This window comes from Pristiophorus japonicus, chromosome 9 (genome assembly GCF_044704955.1).
Source record: "Pristiophorus japonicus isolate sPriJap1 chromosome 9, sPriJap1.hap1, whole genome shotgun sequence".
Classification (NCBI taxonomy): Eukaryota; Metazoa; Chordata; class Chondrichthyes; family Pristiophoridae; genus Pristiophorus; species Pristiophorus japonicus.
Window position 1 is genome coordinate 161,083,927 of NC_091985.1, and position 12,849 is coordinate 161,096,775.

Sequence of the window (12,849 nt, forward strand, 5' to 3'; positions counted from 1 at the left end):
TGGCAAAGAATGTTGAGATGGTAGGTAACCTACACCACACAGCTACATTGTCATCTGACTGTTTTTATAGCATCATTTGAGCCCTTGATTTAGGTTGCTTTTCTACTACCAGTGTAGTACTGTATTTTGATAGTCTCCTAATTGTACAATATTACTGTCAAAAAATTGCATGCTGCCATTTTATTGAGTTGCCTGCGATCCTCAATGCTCTACAGCAGTGGTCGTTTGTACATTACACTGTGCCAATCAGAGAAAATATCAACCGAGTATTCATGGAAAAAATTACTACTTATTTTGTGGGTGATTATTTAAAAAATGTTTTTGTTCGCAAGATAGTGCTCCTTGATAAAGTGCAACATCCCCACCGACACCTGGGAGCCTCTGGCCAAAGACCGCCCTAAGTGGAGGAAGAGCATCCAGGAGGGCGCTGAGCACCTCGAGTCTCATCGCCGAGAGCATGCAGAAACCAAGCGCAGGCAGCGGAAGGAGCGTGCGGCAAACCTGTCTCACTCACCCTTACCCTCAACGATTGTCCCACCTGTGGCAGGGACTATGGTTTTCACATTGGACTGTACAGCCACCTAAGAACTCACTTTTAGAGTGGAAGCAAGTCTTCCTCGATTCCGAGGGACAGCCTATGATGATGATGATGAGTACTAGTGATTTCTGAATAGGCTGGGGGCTAAATTTGATCGCTCCCGAAAACAGGCGCAGGGATTGTGATGCACGATTAACCTGCGCCCGTTGCTTCTGATGCAGGCATCACGTGTGCTCATTTAAATGATTGCAGCATTGAGGTAGTGCTGAACTGTTAAATGGCTGAGCACCTCAGCTGGGGGCCTAAGTTTGTGCGAACTTCTTGTAGCACCTCTTGAAGCCGGCCTGCCCCTCTTGAAGGTAGATGCGTTCTGGCTGGAGCAGGTGCTGGAAGTGGCTGGGGGAAGTGAGTCTGACCTGCAAGGACAATTGACTAATGGAGCTACAGAGAGGAGTGCGCGCTCCAAGATACCGCACTGGAGTCTTTGGTGTGGGAGGTGGACAGGAGGAAAGAGATCCTCTATCCACATGGGGCCAGGAAGCCCTGCAGACAAACTCTGCGAAGGCAGTGGGAGCAGTTAGCCATGGCGGTCAATGCCAGAAGTCCAGCCCCGAGGACCTGAATGCAGTGCCACAGAAAGTTCAGTGGTCACACACGAGTGATCAAGGTCAGTGAATTCATCTTCAACCTCCGTATCCGACCCATCTGCACCACAAGCCTCATACACTGCTCAATGCACCACACCCCCATCACTCACCTACCAGCAATCTCCATCAATCAGGAGTCGTACCTTACATTCATAGCTTCACCTAGCTCTCAGGCACTTAGCACTGCTACAAGCATCATACTCGCACCTTGCACACTGTCAGCTATTCAACCATGACAGCCACATCACCCAAACACATTGCACCACACTCACTGACACACTTCCCCTTTCTCTTGCAGGACAAGTTGCCGCATAACCGGAGGCAGCAGGGACTACCTGCAAGGGGCATAGGCGCATCTGCATGACCGAACCCCCATAGAGGAGACGTGCTATTGGAGCGGCCCATCGCTGAGCCCGTGGTCAGCGGCAGGGCTGTAACAAGCGAAGATAACGGTATGCTGATACCGAATCCTCCTTCTCGCATCCCACTACCCCCTCATCCCACAATCTCTTCTGATTTACAAGCTGCAGATGGTGTAAGCATGCACCTCTTGCTTTCTCCCCCTCCCCTCAACACAACCCGACCCTTGAGCCTTTCTCCCTTCAGATACCCAAGAACTGCCACCTGGCCAGCCAGTGGTGGAGGCGCAGGAACTGGAAGAGGAGGAAGTCAGTGATACTGACGACACAGCGCCGTCACTCGATTTCACACTCGCAGCCACCAGCTCAGATACGGACACTCTGCGTACTTTAGAGGAGCGCTCAGAAGCGGCCTGCTGCCAGGGCAAGGGCAGCAAAGTGCCAGCTCCCTGGAGGGTGAGGTCACACACGGGTCCTGCTGCAGAGGATTCTGGTGCGCACTTCGATGGGGCAGCCTACAGAAGAAGGCTAATGATTTTGCACGAGATGCTTGGCGCATTGGCAGCCTGCCAGAAAGCCTGAGTGCAATGTCAAGGAACAGGGAGGAATCTGGCCTGACTTGGCGCAGAGCTTGGGGCCCAATCTTTCCATCAGCACACTTGCGGTTCCAACCACGATGCAGCGTCTGATGGCCGAAGACTTGGCTTCCATTGCAGCACAAGCAGCAGCCACAGGACGAGTGCAGTGGAAGCTCAGCCTTCTGTCATGCAGGCTCAGCTTTCTGCCGCACAAGCTCGGAGTGCTGCCGTCCTGGCTGTGCTTACCAGTGTTCAAAGGGGCTTGCAGGGTGTCACGGCAGTCCAGCAGTCTGTCCTCCATCAGATGACTAGGATCGCTGAGGCACCGCCCCGGGGCAGGGGGGGGAACAGTTGCTCCGTGGAGCAAGAATCTGCTCTCTGGTCCGCTCTGAGGGTGACACAAGTCGTACTCCCATTCCGCCAGTGCCATTGCACTAACCTGTCACAGCCCAGACTGCTGCCGCACAGGCTGAGGTGGTGCAGTCTACAGCCGGGCCCCCTAGGCCCAGAGCTGCTCGAGGTCGTCCTGCAAGGCCTTCTGCAGTGTCCCCCACTGAGAGTCAGCAGCCTTCCCCCAGCCATGCTGCAGTCACTGGGGGAAAGCTGCGTAGGAGCACGAGGGCAGGCAAAGGCATTAAGGGAGTGCACAAGGATGGTTAGTATATGTTTGTATGCACTATGGTATAATTTCATCTATAAATTTGATTTGGAGTGTTTAGTTTGTGTTTGCTTTTATTTTTGCATTGTGGTCAGTGACAGAGCGAAGGTAAGGTGTGGGACAGTTGGTAAATGGGGAATTGGAGTCATGTTTACTGGTATCACAGTCGGATGAGTCAGTCATGGACAACCCGGTCAGAATAGGGCTATCTGTGTTCCTTCCTTCTCCTCTCTCCTCCTCCTCTCTCCCCCTCCTCCTCTCCTCTCCCCTACTCTCTCCTCCTCCGTCTCCTCCTCCTCTCTCCTCCTCCTCCCTCTCCTCCTCCCTCTCCCCTCTCCTCTCCTCCTCCGTCTCCTCTCTCCTCTCCTCTCCTCTCCTCTCCTCCTCTCCTCTCCTCCTCCGTCTCCTCCCCTCCTCCGTCTCCTCTCTCCTCCTCTCCTCTCCTCCTCCGTCTCCTCTCCCCCTCCGCTCTCCCCTCCGCTCTCCCCTCCGCTCTCCCCTCCGCTCTCCCCTCCGCTCTCCCCCCCCACTCCCCCCCCCCCACTCTCTCCCCCCCCCCCACTCTCCACTCCTCTCCCCTCCACTCCTCGCCCCTCCACCCCTCGCCCCTCACCCCTCCACCTCCTCCTCTCTCCCCTCCACCTGCCCGTCCTCCTCCTCCTCTTCCTCATCTCCTCTTCCTCCTCCTCCCTCCTCTTCCTCCTCCTCCCTCCTCTTCCTCCTCCTCCCTCCTCTTCCTCCTCCTCCCTCCTCTTCCTCCTCCTCCCTCCTCTTGGATTTATGAAGGGGAAATCATGCTTGACAAATCTTCTAGAATTTTTTGAGGATGTAACTAGTACAATGGACAAGGGAGAACCAGTGGATGTGATGTATTTGGACTTTCAAAAGGCTTTTGACAAGGTCCCACACAAGAGATTGGTGTGCAAAATTAAAGCACATGGTATTGGGGGTAATGTACTGACGTGGATAGAGAACTGGTTGGCAGACAGGAAGCAGAGAGTCGGGATAAATAGGTTCTTCTCAGAATGGCAGGCAGTGACTAGTGGGGTACCGCAAGGTTCAGTGCTGGGACCTCAGCTATTTACAAGATACATTAATGATTTAAATGAAGGAATTGAGTGTAATATCTCCAGGTTTGCAGACGACGCTAAGCTGGGTGGCAGTGAGAGCTGTGAGGAGGACGCTAAGAGGCTGCAGGGTGACTTGGACAGATTAGGTGAGTGGGCAAATGCATGGCAATGTGAATAAATGTGAGGCTGTCCATTTATGACCGAGATGAGGAGAAACTTCTTCATCCAGAGAGTTGTTAACCAGTGGAATTCTCTACCGCAGAAAGTTGTTGAGGCCAATTCGTTAGATATATTCAGGAGGGAGTTAGATGTGGCCCTTACGGCTAAAGGGATCAAGGGGTATGGAGAGAAAGCAGGAATGATCAGCCATGATCTTATTGAATGGTAGTGCAGGCTCGAAGGGCCGAATGGCGGCCTCCTGCACCTATTTTCTATGTTTCTCCTCCTCCTCTTCCTTCCTCCTCCCCTTCCTTCCTCCTCCCCTTCTTTCCTCCTCCCCTTCTTTCCTCCTCCCCTTCTTTCCTCCTCCCCTTCTTTCCTCCTCCCCTTCTTTCCTCCTCCCCTTCTTTCCTCCTCCCCTTCTTTCCTCCTCCCCTTCTTTCCTCCTCCCCTTCTTTCCTCCTCCCCTTCTTTCCTCCTCCCCTTCTTTCCTCCTCCCCTTCTTTCCTCCTCCCCTTCTTTCCTCCTCCCCTTCTTTCCTCCTCCCCTTCTTTCCTCCTCCCCTTCTTTCCTCCTCCCCTTCTTTCCTCCTCCCCTTCTTTCCTCCTCCCCTTCTTTCCTCCTCCCCTTCTTTCCTCCTCCCCTTCTTTCCTCCTCCCCTTCTTTCCTCCTCCCCTTCTTTCCTCCTCCCCTTCTTTCCTCCTCCCCTTCTTTCCTCCCTTCCCTTCCTTCCTCCCTTCCCTTCCTTCCTCCCTTCCCTTCCTTCCTCCCTCCCCTTCCTTCCTCCCTCCCCTTCCTTCCTTCCTTCCTTCCTACTCCCCTTTCCCCTCTCCTCCTACTCTCCCTCCTCCTTCCTCCTCCTCCTTCCCTCTCTTTCCTCTCCCTCCTTCTCCTCTCCCTCCTTCCTTCTCCTCCTTTCCCTCCTCCTCCATTTTGCACCACCTCCTCAGCCAGTCGCCGTATGGCTGGTGGCGAGGGCATGAAGACGAGGTTGTGCAGACAGCAACAGACCATGACGAGTCTTGATACCGGCTCTGCTGAGTACTGTGTTGCTGCTCCAGAGCGGTCCAGGCAGCAGAAGTGTTGCATTAACGCACAAATTGTCTGCTCGATGATACTTTGTGTGGCAGCCATGGCTTTCATTGTGTGAATGCTGCCCACGTATGTGAAGGTTGTGCTCAGGAATCACAAGCCATGTCATTAATGGATAACCCCTGTCGCCCAGTAGCCACCCTCTGGTTTACCATGGTGGCTCAAATGCAGATGGGACAGTGGACTGCCGCAGAATGAAAGCATCATGACTGAGGCCAGGATAGCGGGCATTCACCTGTGTGATTCGCTGAGTATGGTCACACACCAGCTGACACTAAAGGAGTGGAATCCCTTGCAGAGTTAAGATGCAGTGCCCGCAAAGCGACGTGCGTGCAGTCAATGGCAGCCTGCACCATGGGGAAGCCTACACTCCGAGCAGTCACATGCTCACTCCACTTGCTGCTCTCTGGCCAGAGCAAAGGAAATGTATTTACCTCTCTTGGAATACAGAGCCTCAGTTACCTCCCTTATGCAACAGTGCACAGCAAACGTGAGATGTTGCCAATATCTCCTGCTCCAGCCTGGAAGCAGACCAACGCACAAACGTTCATGGCCACCGTGACCCTCACAGCCGCTGGCAATGCCGCCCTCACCCTGCTCCAAGGTTGCAGTTGTGGCTGCAGCAGGTGGCAAATTTCAGTGAGGATGTCCTTGGTGATGCACCGTTCTTCGTTGAGGTTCAAGTTGGAGTATTGCTCCCTAAGCACCCTGGGCAGATATGGCCTCCTGCTGACAGCCCACCTCCCCCTCCTCCCTCTTCCTGCAGCTTGTCCTGCTCTGTGTCGCCTCTGCTCATTCTCCCTGTCACGCTATAGGCCAAGTAGAAGGCCTACTAGTGCACCCAAGTGGTCTGTTTAGTCCCCTTGAAGTCTGGATAATGCCCTTCAGCACCTGCCTCACCACTCCCTGTAGACTTCAACAACTTTAAATAACTGTACAAGCCACCAAACACTTCTACAAACTCCGCAACAGCCAGTAGAAATCGATCACCAACTTACCTGCAAGTAGGTGATGGATCCCTTTAAATAGTGTTGGTGGTGGGAGGGTTCTTCCTGCTGCTGAACATGTGTTCAGCTGTACAAGCTGAGGAGAGGGCGTTAACCGTTGAGCTCCAAAATGGCAGAACGGGCTTCAAATCAGCCTTGCACTCTGATTCGTGTCATGATCTGCCTACTCTGCATACGCCTGGTCCATGCTGCGTGTGCCCGCTCAATGCCCTGCCCAAGGTGGTGTTGGGCGAGGCCTGAACCAGAAGCACCGTGGATGCCATTTTGCAAACAAAACGGCAAGTTTAGCGGCCATATGCCGCCTTTGGCGACCTACAATAATCCTTAATTAATACCTCTAAATAGTGCCTATTTTTATAATGGGCGTATCTTTGGAAAAAGTACCAGTTTTTCCAACGGATTTATTTTAATTTTAGTAAGAGGTGAAATTTCTCTCTTTTACCTCCTCCTACTGATACAGGTCTTGCAGGGCCATGTGCTTCCTGTGACTGAGAGGCAAGTGAGTAGTTCCCTCCGAGACTTTTGTCAATGTCGTTCTTCAGCTCAACACTAGGATAGACCTTCCCTTGACTCTTCTCCAGTGGAGAGGTACGTAGTTTCTGCCATGGTCTCGGCAGAATGAGTGCATTAAACTTCCATCCCGACACATTATATTCCTGAAAAAATTGTGCATCAACACAGCAGCTTTTGACAGACATTCAAACCGCTACTTCTGAAATAAGCTCGAATCTCCTAGATCTTGACTCAGGTTTGTAATGCTGAATCTCTTAAAGCGTTTTAAACCTGTGTGGGAGTCCAGTAAATGTAATTACATTTTGTGTGCTGCTTATTTCTGGTACTTCCAAGCTAGATTGGGGAAAGGAACAACCCTCAATTAGTGACCCTGATCAAGAGCTTTTATTCAGTGCAAATTTTTGAACTATTTTGATGTGTAAGAAGTTTGCGTTCTGGTGACAGCAACATCTCAAAGACTTTTGTAGAACTTTTGCCACTTTATACCATCCAGAGCCAGGCCATTCAGGAGAGAATTTAGGAAACCCTTCGTCACACAAGGGTGGTAAAAGTGTGAGACTCACCACAAAAAGCAGCAGATGCCAGCTCGATTAATAATTTTAAGTCTGAGGTAGATAGATTGTTGGACAAAGGTATTGAGGGATTATGGAATCAAGGTGGCTAAATGGAGTTCAGATACAGATCAGCTGTGATCTGATTAAATGGTGGAGCAGGCTCGAGGGGCTAAATGGCCTCCTCCTGTTCCTATGTTACTATTGTGCTGCATTTTCATGGCTGCTGGCATGTTTAATGGCATCTTTGTGAAAACCACAATGGAACGTGCAGCAGTATCCTGGGCCGTTCAGGCATCACTGGTGACTTAAATGAGGCCATTTTCAAGAGACTGTGTAGCACAAATAATGTTTTTCCTTCCTGTCTGCTACAGAATGTCTATAGCCAGTACTTCTTACTGCATACCTAATCTGGCAATGGCATCTTTTTATATCAAATTTACATTTTTGCCCCTTGTTCTGAAGATTTTTACAAAATCTCTCAATGATGCCAAATAACACAAAAGTAAATATTGTCTTTTATTCTCCCTCCAGTCAGGTAAATCTCACCTTCCACTTTTCGGACTTAGTTGAGGAATTTAAACATCTCTTCAGTTACAAAATTAGCTGGACCGTTTATGATGTCATCTCTCTAAAATATTATGCAGGTGGGCTGAGGAAAGATGAATGCTTCCTATAACTGGCACTAAAAAAAAAATCATAGATCACATGTTAATATACTTGTTACATTGATCCTGATATTTACTGGGGTGGGTCTTGTGCGTGTGGGCTGGGGTGGGGGGAAGGAGAGATGCTTTGGCCGGGACCCCACACTGGAGTTTTGACTCTACAGCATGCGCCCTTTTTTCTCTTTCAAGCAGGTTCCCCGCCCAGAAGCCAACCTGATTGTGACAGGCTTGGCTCCTTGTCTGGCGGGGGACACTCCAGAGGAGGCCACAGGCCAGGAGAAGGTAGGGAAGCTTCAGCTGGGTTAATCGGGAAGGGGGGGGTCCGAGATCTCTGGATTCTTTGCATGGGGGTTGGGGGTCCGATGGCAGGAAAGGAAGTAGAAGCTTGGTGGGCTGGGCTGGAGCACACCTGCTCCTCTTGGCCCACACGCAATGCTGTAGAGGCACTTACCTTTCCCACGAAGCAGCTCTCGCCTCCTTTTGGGATTGGGGGTAGTGTACTGACATGGATTGAGAACTGGTTGTCAGACAGGAAGCAAAGAGTAGGAGTAAATGGGTACTTTTCAGAATGGCAGGCAGTGACTAGTGGGGTACCGCAAGGTTCTGTGCTGGGGCCCCAGCTGTTTACACTGTACATTAATGATTTAGATGAGGGGATTAAATGTAGTATCTCCAAATTTGCGGATGACACTAAGTTGGGTGGCAGTGTGAGCTGCGAGGAGGATGCTGTGAGGCTGCAGAGCGACTTGGATAGGTTGGGTGAGTGGGCAAATGCATGGCAGATGAAGTATAATGTGGATAAATGTGAGGTTATCCACTTTGGTGGTAAAAACAGAGAGACAGACTATTATCTGAATGGTGACAGATTAGGAAAAGGGAAGGTGCAAAGAGACCTGGGTGTCATGGTACATCAGTCATTGAAGGTTGGCATGCAGGTGCAGCAGGCGGTTAAGAAAGCAAATGGCATGTTGGCCTTCATAGCAAGGGGATTTGAGTACAGGGGCAGGGAGGTGTTGCTACCGTTGTACAGGGCATTGGTGAGGCCACACCTGGAGTATTGTGTACAGTTTTGGTCTCCTAACCTGAGGAAGGACATTCTTGCTATTGAGGGAGTGCAGCGAAGGTTCACCAGACTGATTCCCGGGATGGCGGGACTGACCTATCAAGAAAGACTGGATCAACTGGGCTTGTATTCACTGGAGTTCAGAAGAATGAGAGGGGACCTCATAGAAACATATAAAATTCTGACGGGGTTAGACAGGTTAGATGCAGGAAGAATGTTCCCAATGTTGGGGAAGTCCAGAACCAGGGGTCACAGTCTAAGGATAAGGGGTAAGCCATTTAGGACCGAGATGCGGAGGAACTTCTTCACCCAGAGAGTGGTGAACCTGTGGAATTCTCTACCACAGAAAGTTGTTGAGGCCAATTCACTAAATATATTCAAAAAGGAGTTAGATGAGGTCCTTACTGCTAGGGGGATCAAGGGGTATGGCGAGAAAGCAGGAATGGGGTACTGAAGTTGAATGTTCAGCCATGAACTCATTGAATGGCGGTGCAGGCTAGAAGGGCCGAATGGCCTACTCCTGCACCTATTTTCTATGTTTAGCTGCCGGGTTTCCCAAGGCCCAGGAAATCCGGCAGGCCAGGGTTATACCAGGAAAACAGGTTAAATATGAGGCGTGAAGCCTCATTATAACAAAATATCCAACCCGCATCCTGGGAGTGGGTAGGTTGCTTGTCCCCCCCTCTCGCCTCTGTTAAAACCGGAAATGGGCGGGTTGGGCTCATGTTTGACATTTAAAAAAAATTTTTTAACATCCCACTCGACCCCAACCCGTCCGTTTTGGGGGTTAAAATTACCCTTATTAAGTTACACTTCAAGTGCTGATTTGCATTCCGAATATATTTGAAGCCAAATCTATGCTGGAACCTACTTGGAGCGCATTGCGAGAGACTATCTTGCATGGTCCTCGGTACTGCTGGACCCCAAAATATGGTCTGTAGCTTATCTGATTGAAACTTGTATTACGATATAATGCTCCATCAGGCTGCGGAACTTGAAGATGGCAGTATCTTATAGGGGAATAGCTGAGCCTCTGCAGCAGAAAGCAGAATTCGGTGAGTATAATGTGCAGTCCATAACATAGCTCATTCTTTGCCATTCTGTCGGCCTCCACAGCCAAAGCTGTCATCAGCTGCTGTCCAACTGGTCCCCGGGTCACTGTTCTTTCTCTGAAGTTACTCTGAGTTTAATTTATCACATGTTAAAACTTTATCCAACACCACACACTATATCCAGCTTCCTTCAAAAGGAAGGTTAATTTTATTGATTTGAAGACTCCTTGTGTTCTGTGCAGATGTTTGATTTAATAACGATAATGTACGTAAGTCCATCACTTGAAAAGTGTGTCGTGAGGTGGGAAATGTATTAAACGGTGTTATTCCTGAGCTGGTCAAGAACCATTAGGGAAAATAGATGCTCATTGTTCACATGACGACTTCATGAGCCAGTGGGTGAAAAAGGGCTTCTCTCGACACTGTCTCTACAAAGGAGCTACATGAAGCCATTTACGTACATTTGTGGTTTGGGAATTTCAGCATTGTGATGCTCCAAGCTAGCTTTGGTATCAGCTATCATCAATTACAGTACTTGGCTTACTGCGTTTTATGGGGAAGAATGTTAGTTTACTTTTCTTAGGTCCTCCTTCATTTTTTCAATGCAGTTCAAACGTTACATGCTAAGCTCCTTCCTTACCTGCCCCTCATTTCTCTTATTCTTAGTCTTTTTTTTTATTCAATTCAACTTGGAACTTCTGATTTTAGTTTGTTTATTAAATCCTTGTTCCACAATTTAGTCTCTATTCTAGACATCTCTCAAAAGTGTGGAGTCGTTCTTCCAAAAGCCATATACACAGTGGGATTGGGAAGAACCATGTGACTTCTGTTTGGCACCAAGGTTATTTTTTTCCACTTATCTATTTGCTTCCATCCCCTCTCCTTGCTGGGGTGTTTCCACGATAATGATTGCCCTGTGATAGCCTGGCCAATTTCCCATTATTCATGTGCACCCCTTGATGGTGAGTGTCAGCAGGTGATCAAATAACCACACTCAGACTTGCAGGTATATGCTTTTTGCTGATTGGAAATTGAGCTGCATTTAAGGACAAGGCAGACTGTATCTAAGGATGTGTCACTGGAACATGATTTTATTAATTACATTTATGAAGTCTTCTGCTTTTCTAGGATCCTTCATTTGGTGTGGCAGAATATATTGCACCTGACCAAACAGTAGCCTTTTGTGTCTGTTTTACTACCTTCACATATGAAATTGATGTCTGCTGATTTTCCTACTTAAAATTAGACAAGGACGAAGGGTGTCCTTGTGTGTTACAGGACAGTAGAGGCAACTGAGTACATGACAAAATACTCTGAGCCTGAGGGATGGGGGAGAGAAGGAGAAAGAAGTATGAACTGCAGGGAACTGTTCAGGAATATTTCAGTAACTTCTATTCTCTTCCTGTCCTCTTAAATGTGACAACTGTGCTTTTTTATAAACCTCTGCTTTCTTCTTTTAAAGCCTACTCGAAGTATGAGAGTACTATGTCAGGTATGGGACTCCTACCCTCGTATCACTTCTAATCTTTCTGCTTCCTCATCAATAAAACCGTTGTATCATTGCATGTCATTCTGGAGTGGGTTTTGGGGACCCAGCTTGTTTAAAAATGTTATTTGCTGTTTTATTTCTTTATATCTGTACTAATTTACTAGCTTTTTATTTTCAACACCGTACATTAATATAGCACCGTTAACAAAACAATAAAACCATTTTTGACACCAAGCCACAGGAGAAGATATCGGAACAGAAGACCAAAATTTGGTTTAAGGAGCATCATAAAGGTAGAGAGGTTTAGGGAGAGAATTCCAGAGCTTGGGGCAATCGCAGCTGAAAGCACGGCGGGCAGTGGTGGACTGATTAAAATCGGGGTGGTACAAGAGGCCAGAATTGGAGGAGCGCAGTGATCTCAAAGGCTAGGCCATGGAGGGATTTGAAAACAAGGATGGGAATTTTAAAATTGAGGCGTTGTCTGACTTGGAAGCTGGCGTAGGTTAGCAAGCACAAGGGTGATGGATGAACAAGACTTGGTGCGAGTTGAGAAACAGGCAGCAGAGTTTTAGATGAGCGCATTTATGTAGGGTGGAAGATGGGAGGTTGGCCAGGAGAGTATTGGAATAGTCTTGTCTCGAGGTACCAAAGGCATGGATGAGGGTTTCAGCAGCGGATGAGCTGAGGCAAAGGCGGAGTGGGGCGATGTTACGGAGGTGGAAATAGGCAGTCTTGTTGATGGAGCCAATATATGGTCAGAAGCTCGGCGTGGTCAAAAACAGCACCAAGGTTGCGAACGGTGTGGATCAGCTTCACACAGTTGCCAGGAATAGAAACGGTGGTCAGGGAACGGAATTTGTGACTGACACCAAAGACAATGGCTTCGGTCTTCCCAATATGTAGTTGGAAGAAGTTTCTGCTCATGCAATATTGGATGTCAAATAAGGTGTGTGGCAGATCAGAGACAGCGGAGGGACCAAGAGAGATGTTGGTGAGATGAAGCTGAGTGTCATCAGTGTGCATGTGGAACCTGATGTGTTTTCGGATGATACCAGCGAAGGGCAGCATGCAGATGAAAAATAGAAGGGGGCCAAGGATAAATCCTGGGGGTGCTTTAGTGGTAACAGGAAAAGAAGCCAGGTGATTCTCTGCCTACGATTCGATAGATAAGAACAGAACCAGACAAAGGCAGTTCCACCCAGCTGGACGATAGAGGAAAGACATTGGTCGTCATCCATGCCAAAGGCTGAAGACAGGCCGCGAAGGATGAGGAGGAATGGTCTACCACAGTCACAGTCTTTGATCAGGGCCGTTTCAATACTATGGTGGGGGTGGGAACCTGATTGGATGGATTCAAACATAGAAAGATGGGCACGGATTTGGGAGGCTATAGTGGTGAATTTAA

The 12,849-nt window shown here is 49.0% G+C and overlaps 1 protein-coding gene across 1 annotated transcript in view; it reads left to right on the top strand.

The window, feature by feature from the left end:
• Positions 1-12,849, top strand: part of dop1a (DOP1 leucine zipper like protein A) — a 160,979-nt gene that overhangs the window by 74,182 nt on the left and 73,948 nt on the right. Inside the window, exon 13 of the mRNA XM_070891017.1 lies at positions 11,418-11,447. Within this exon, the coding sequence (XP_070747118.1) occupies positions 11,418-11,447 (30 nt within the window). The remainder of the gene's footprint in view (positions 1-11,417; positions 11,448-12,849) is intronic.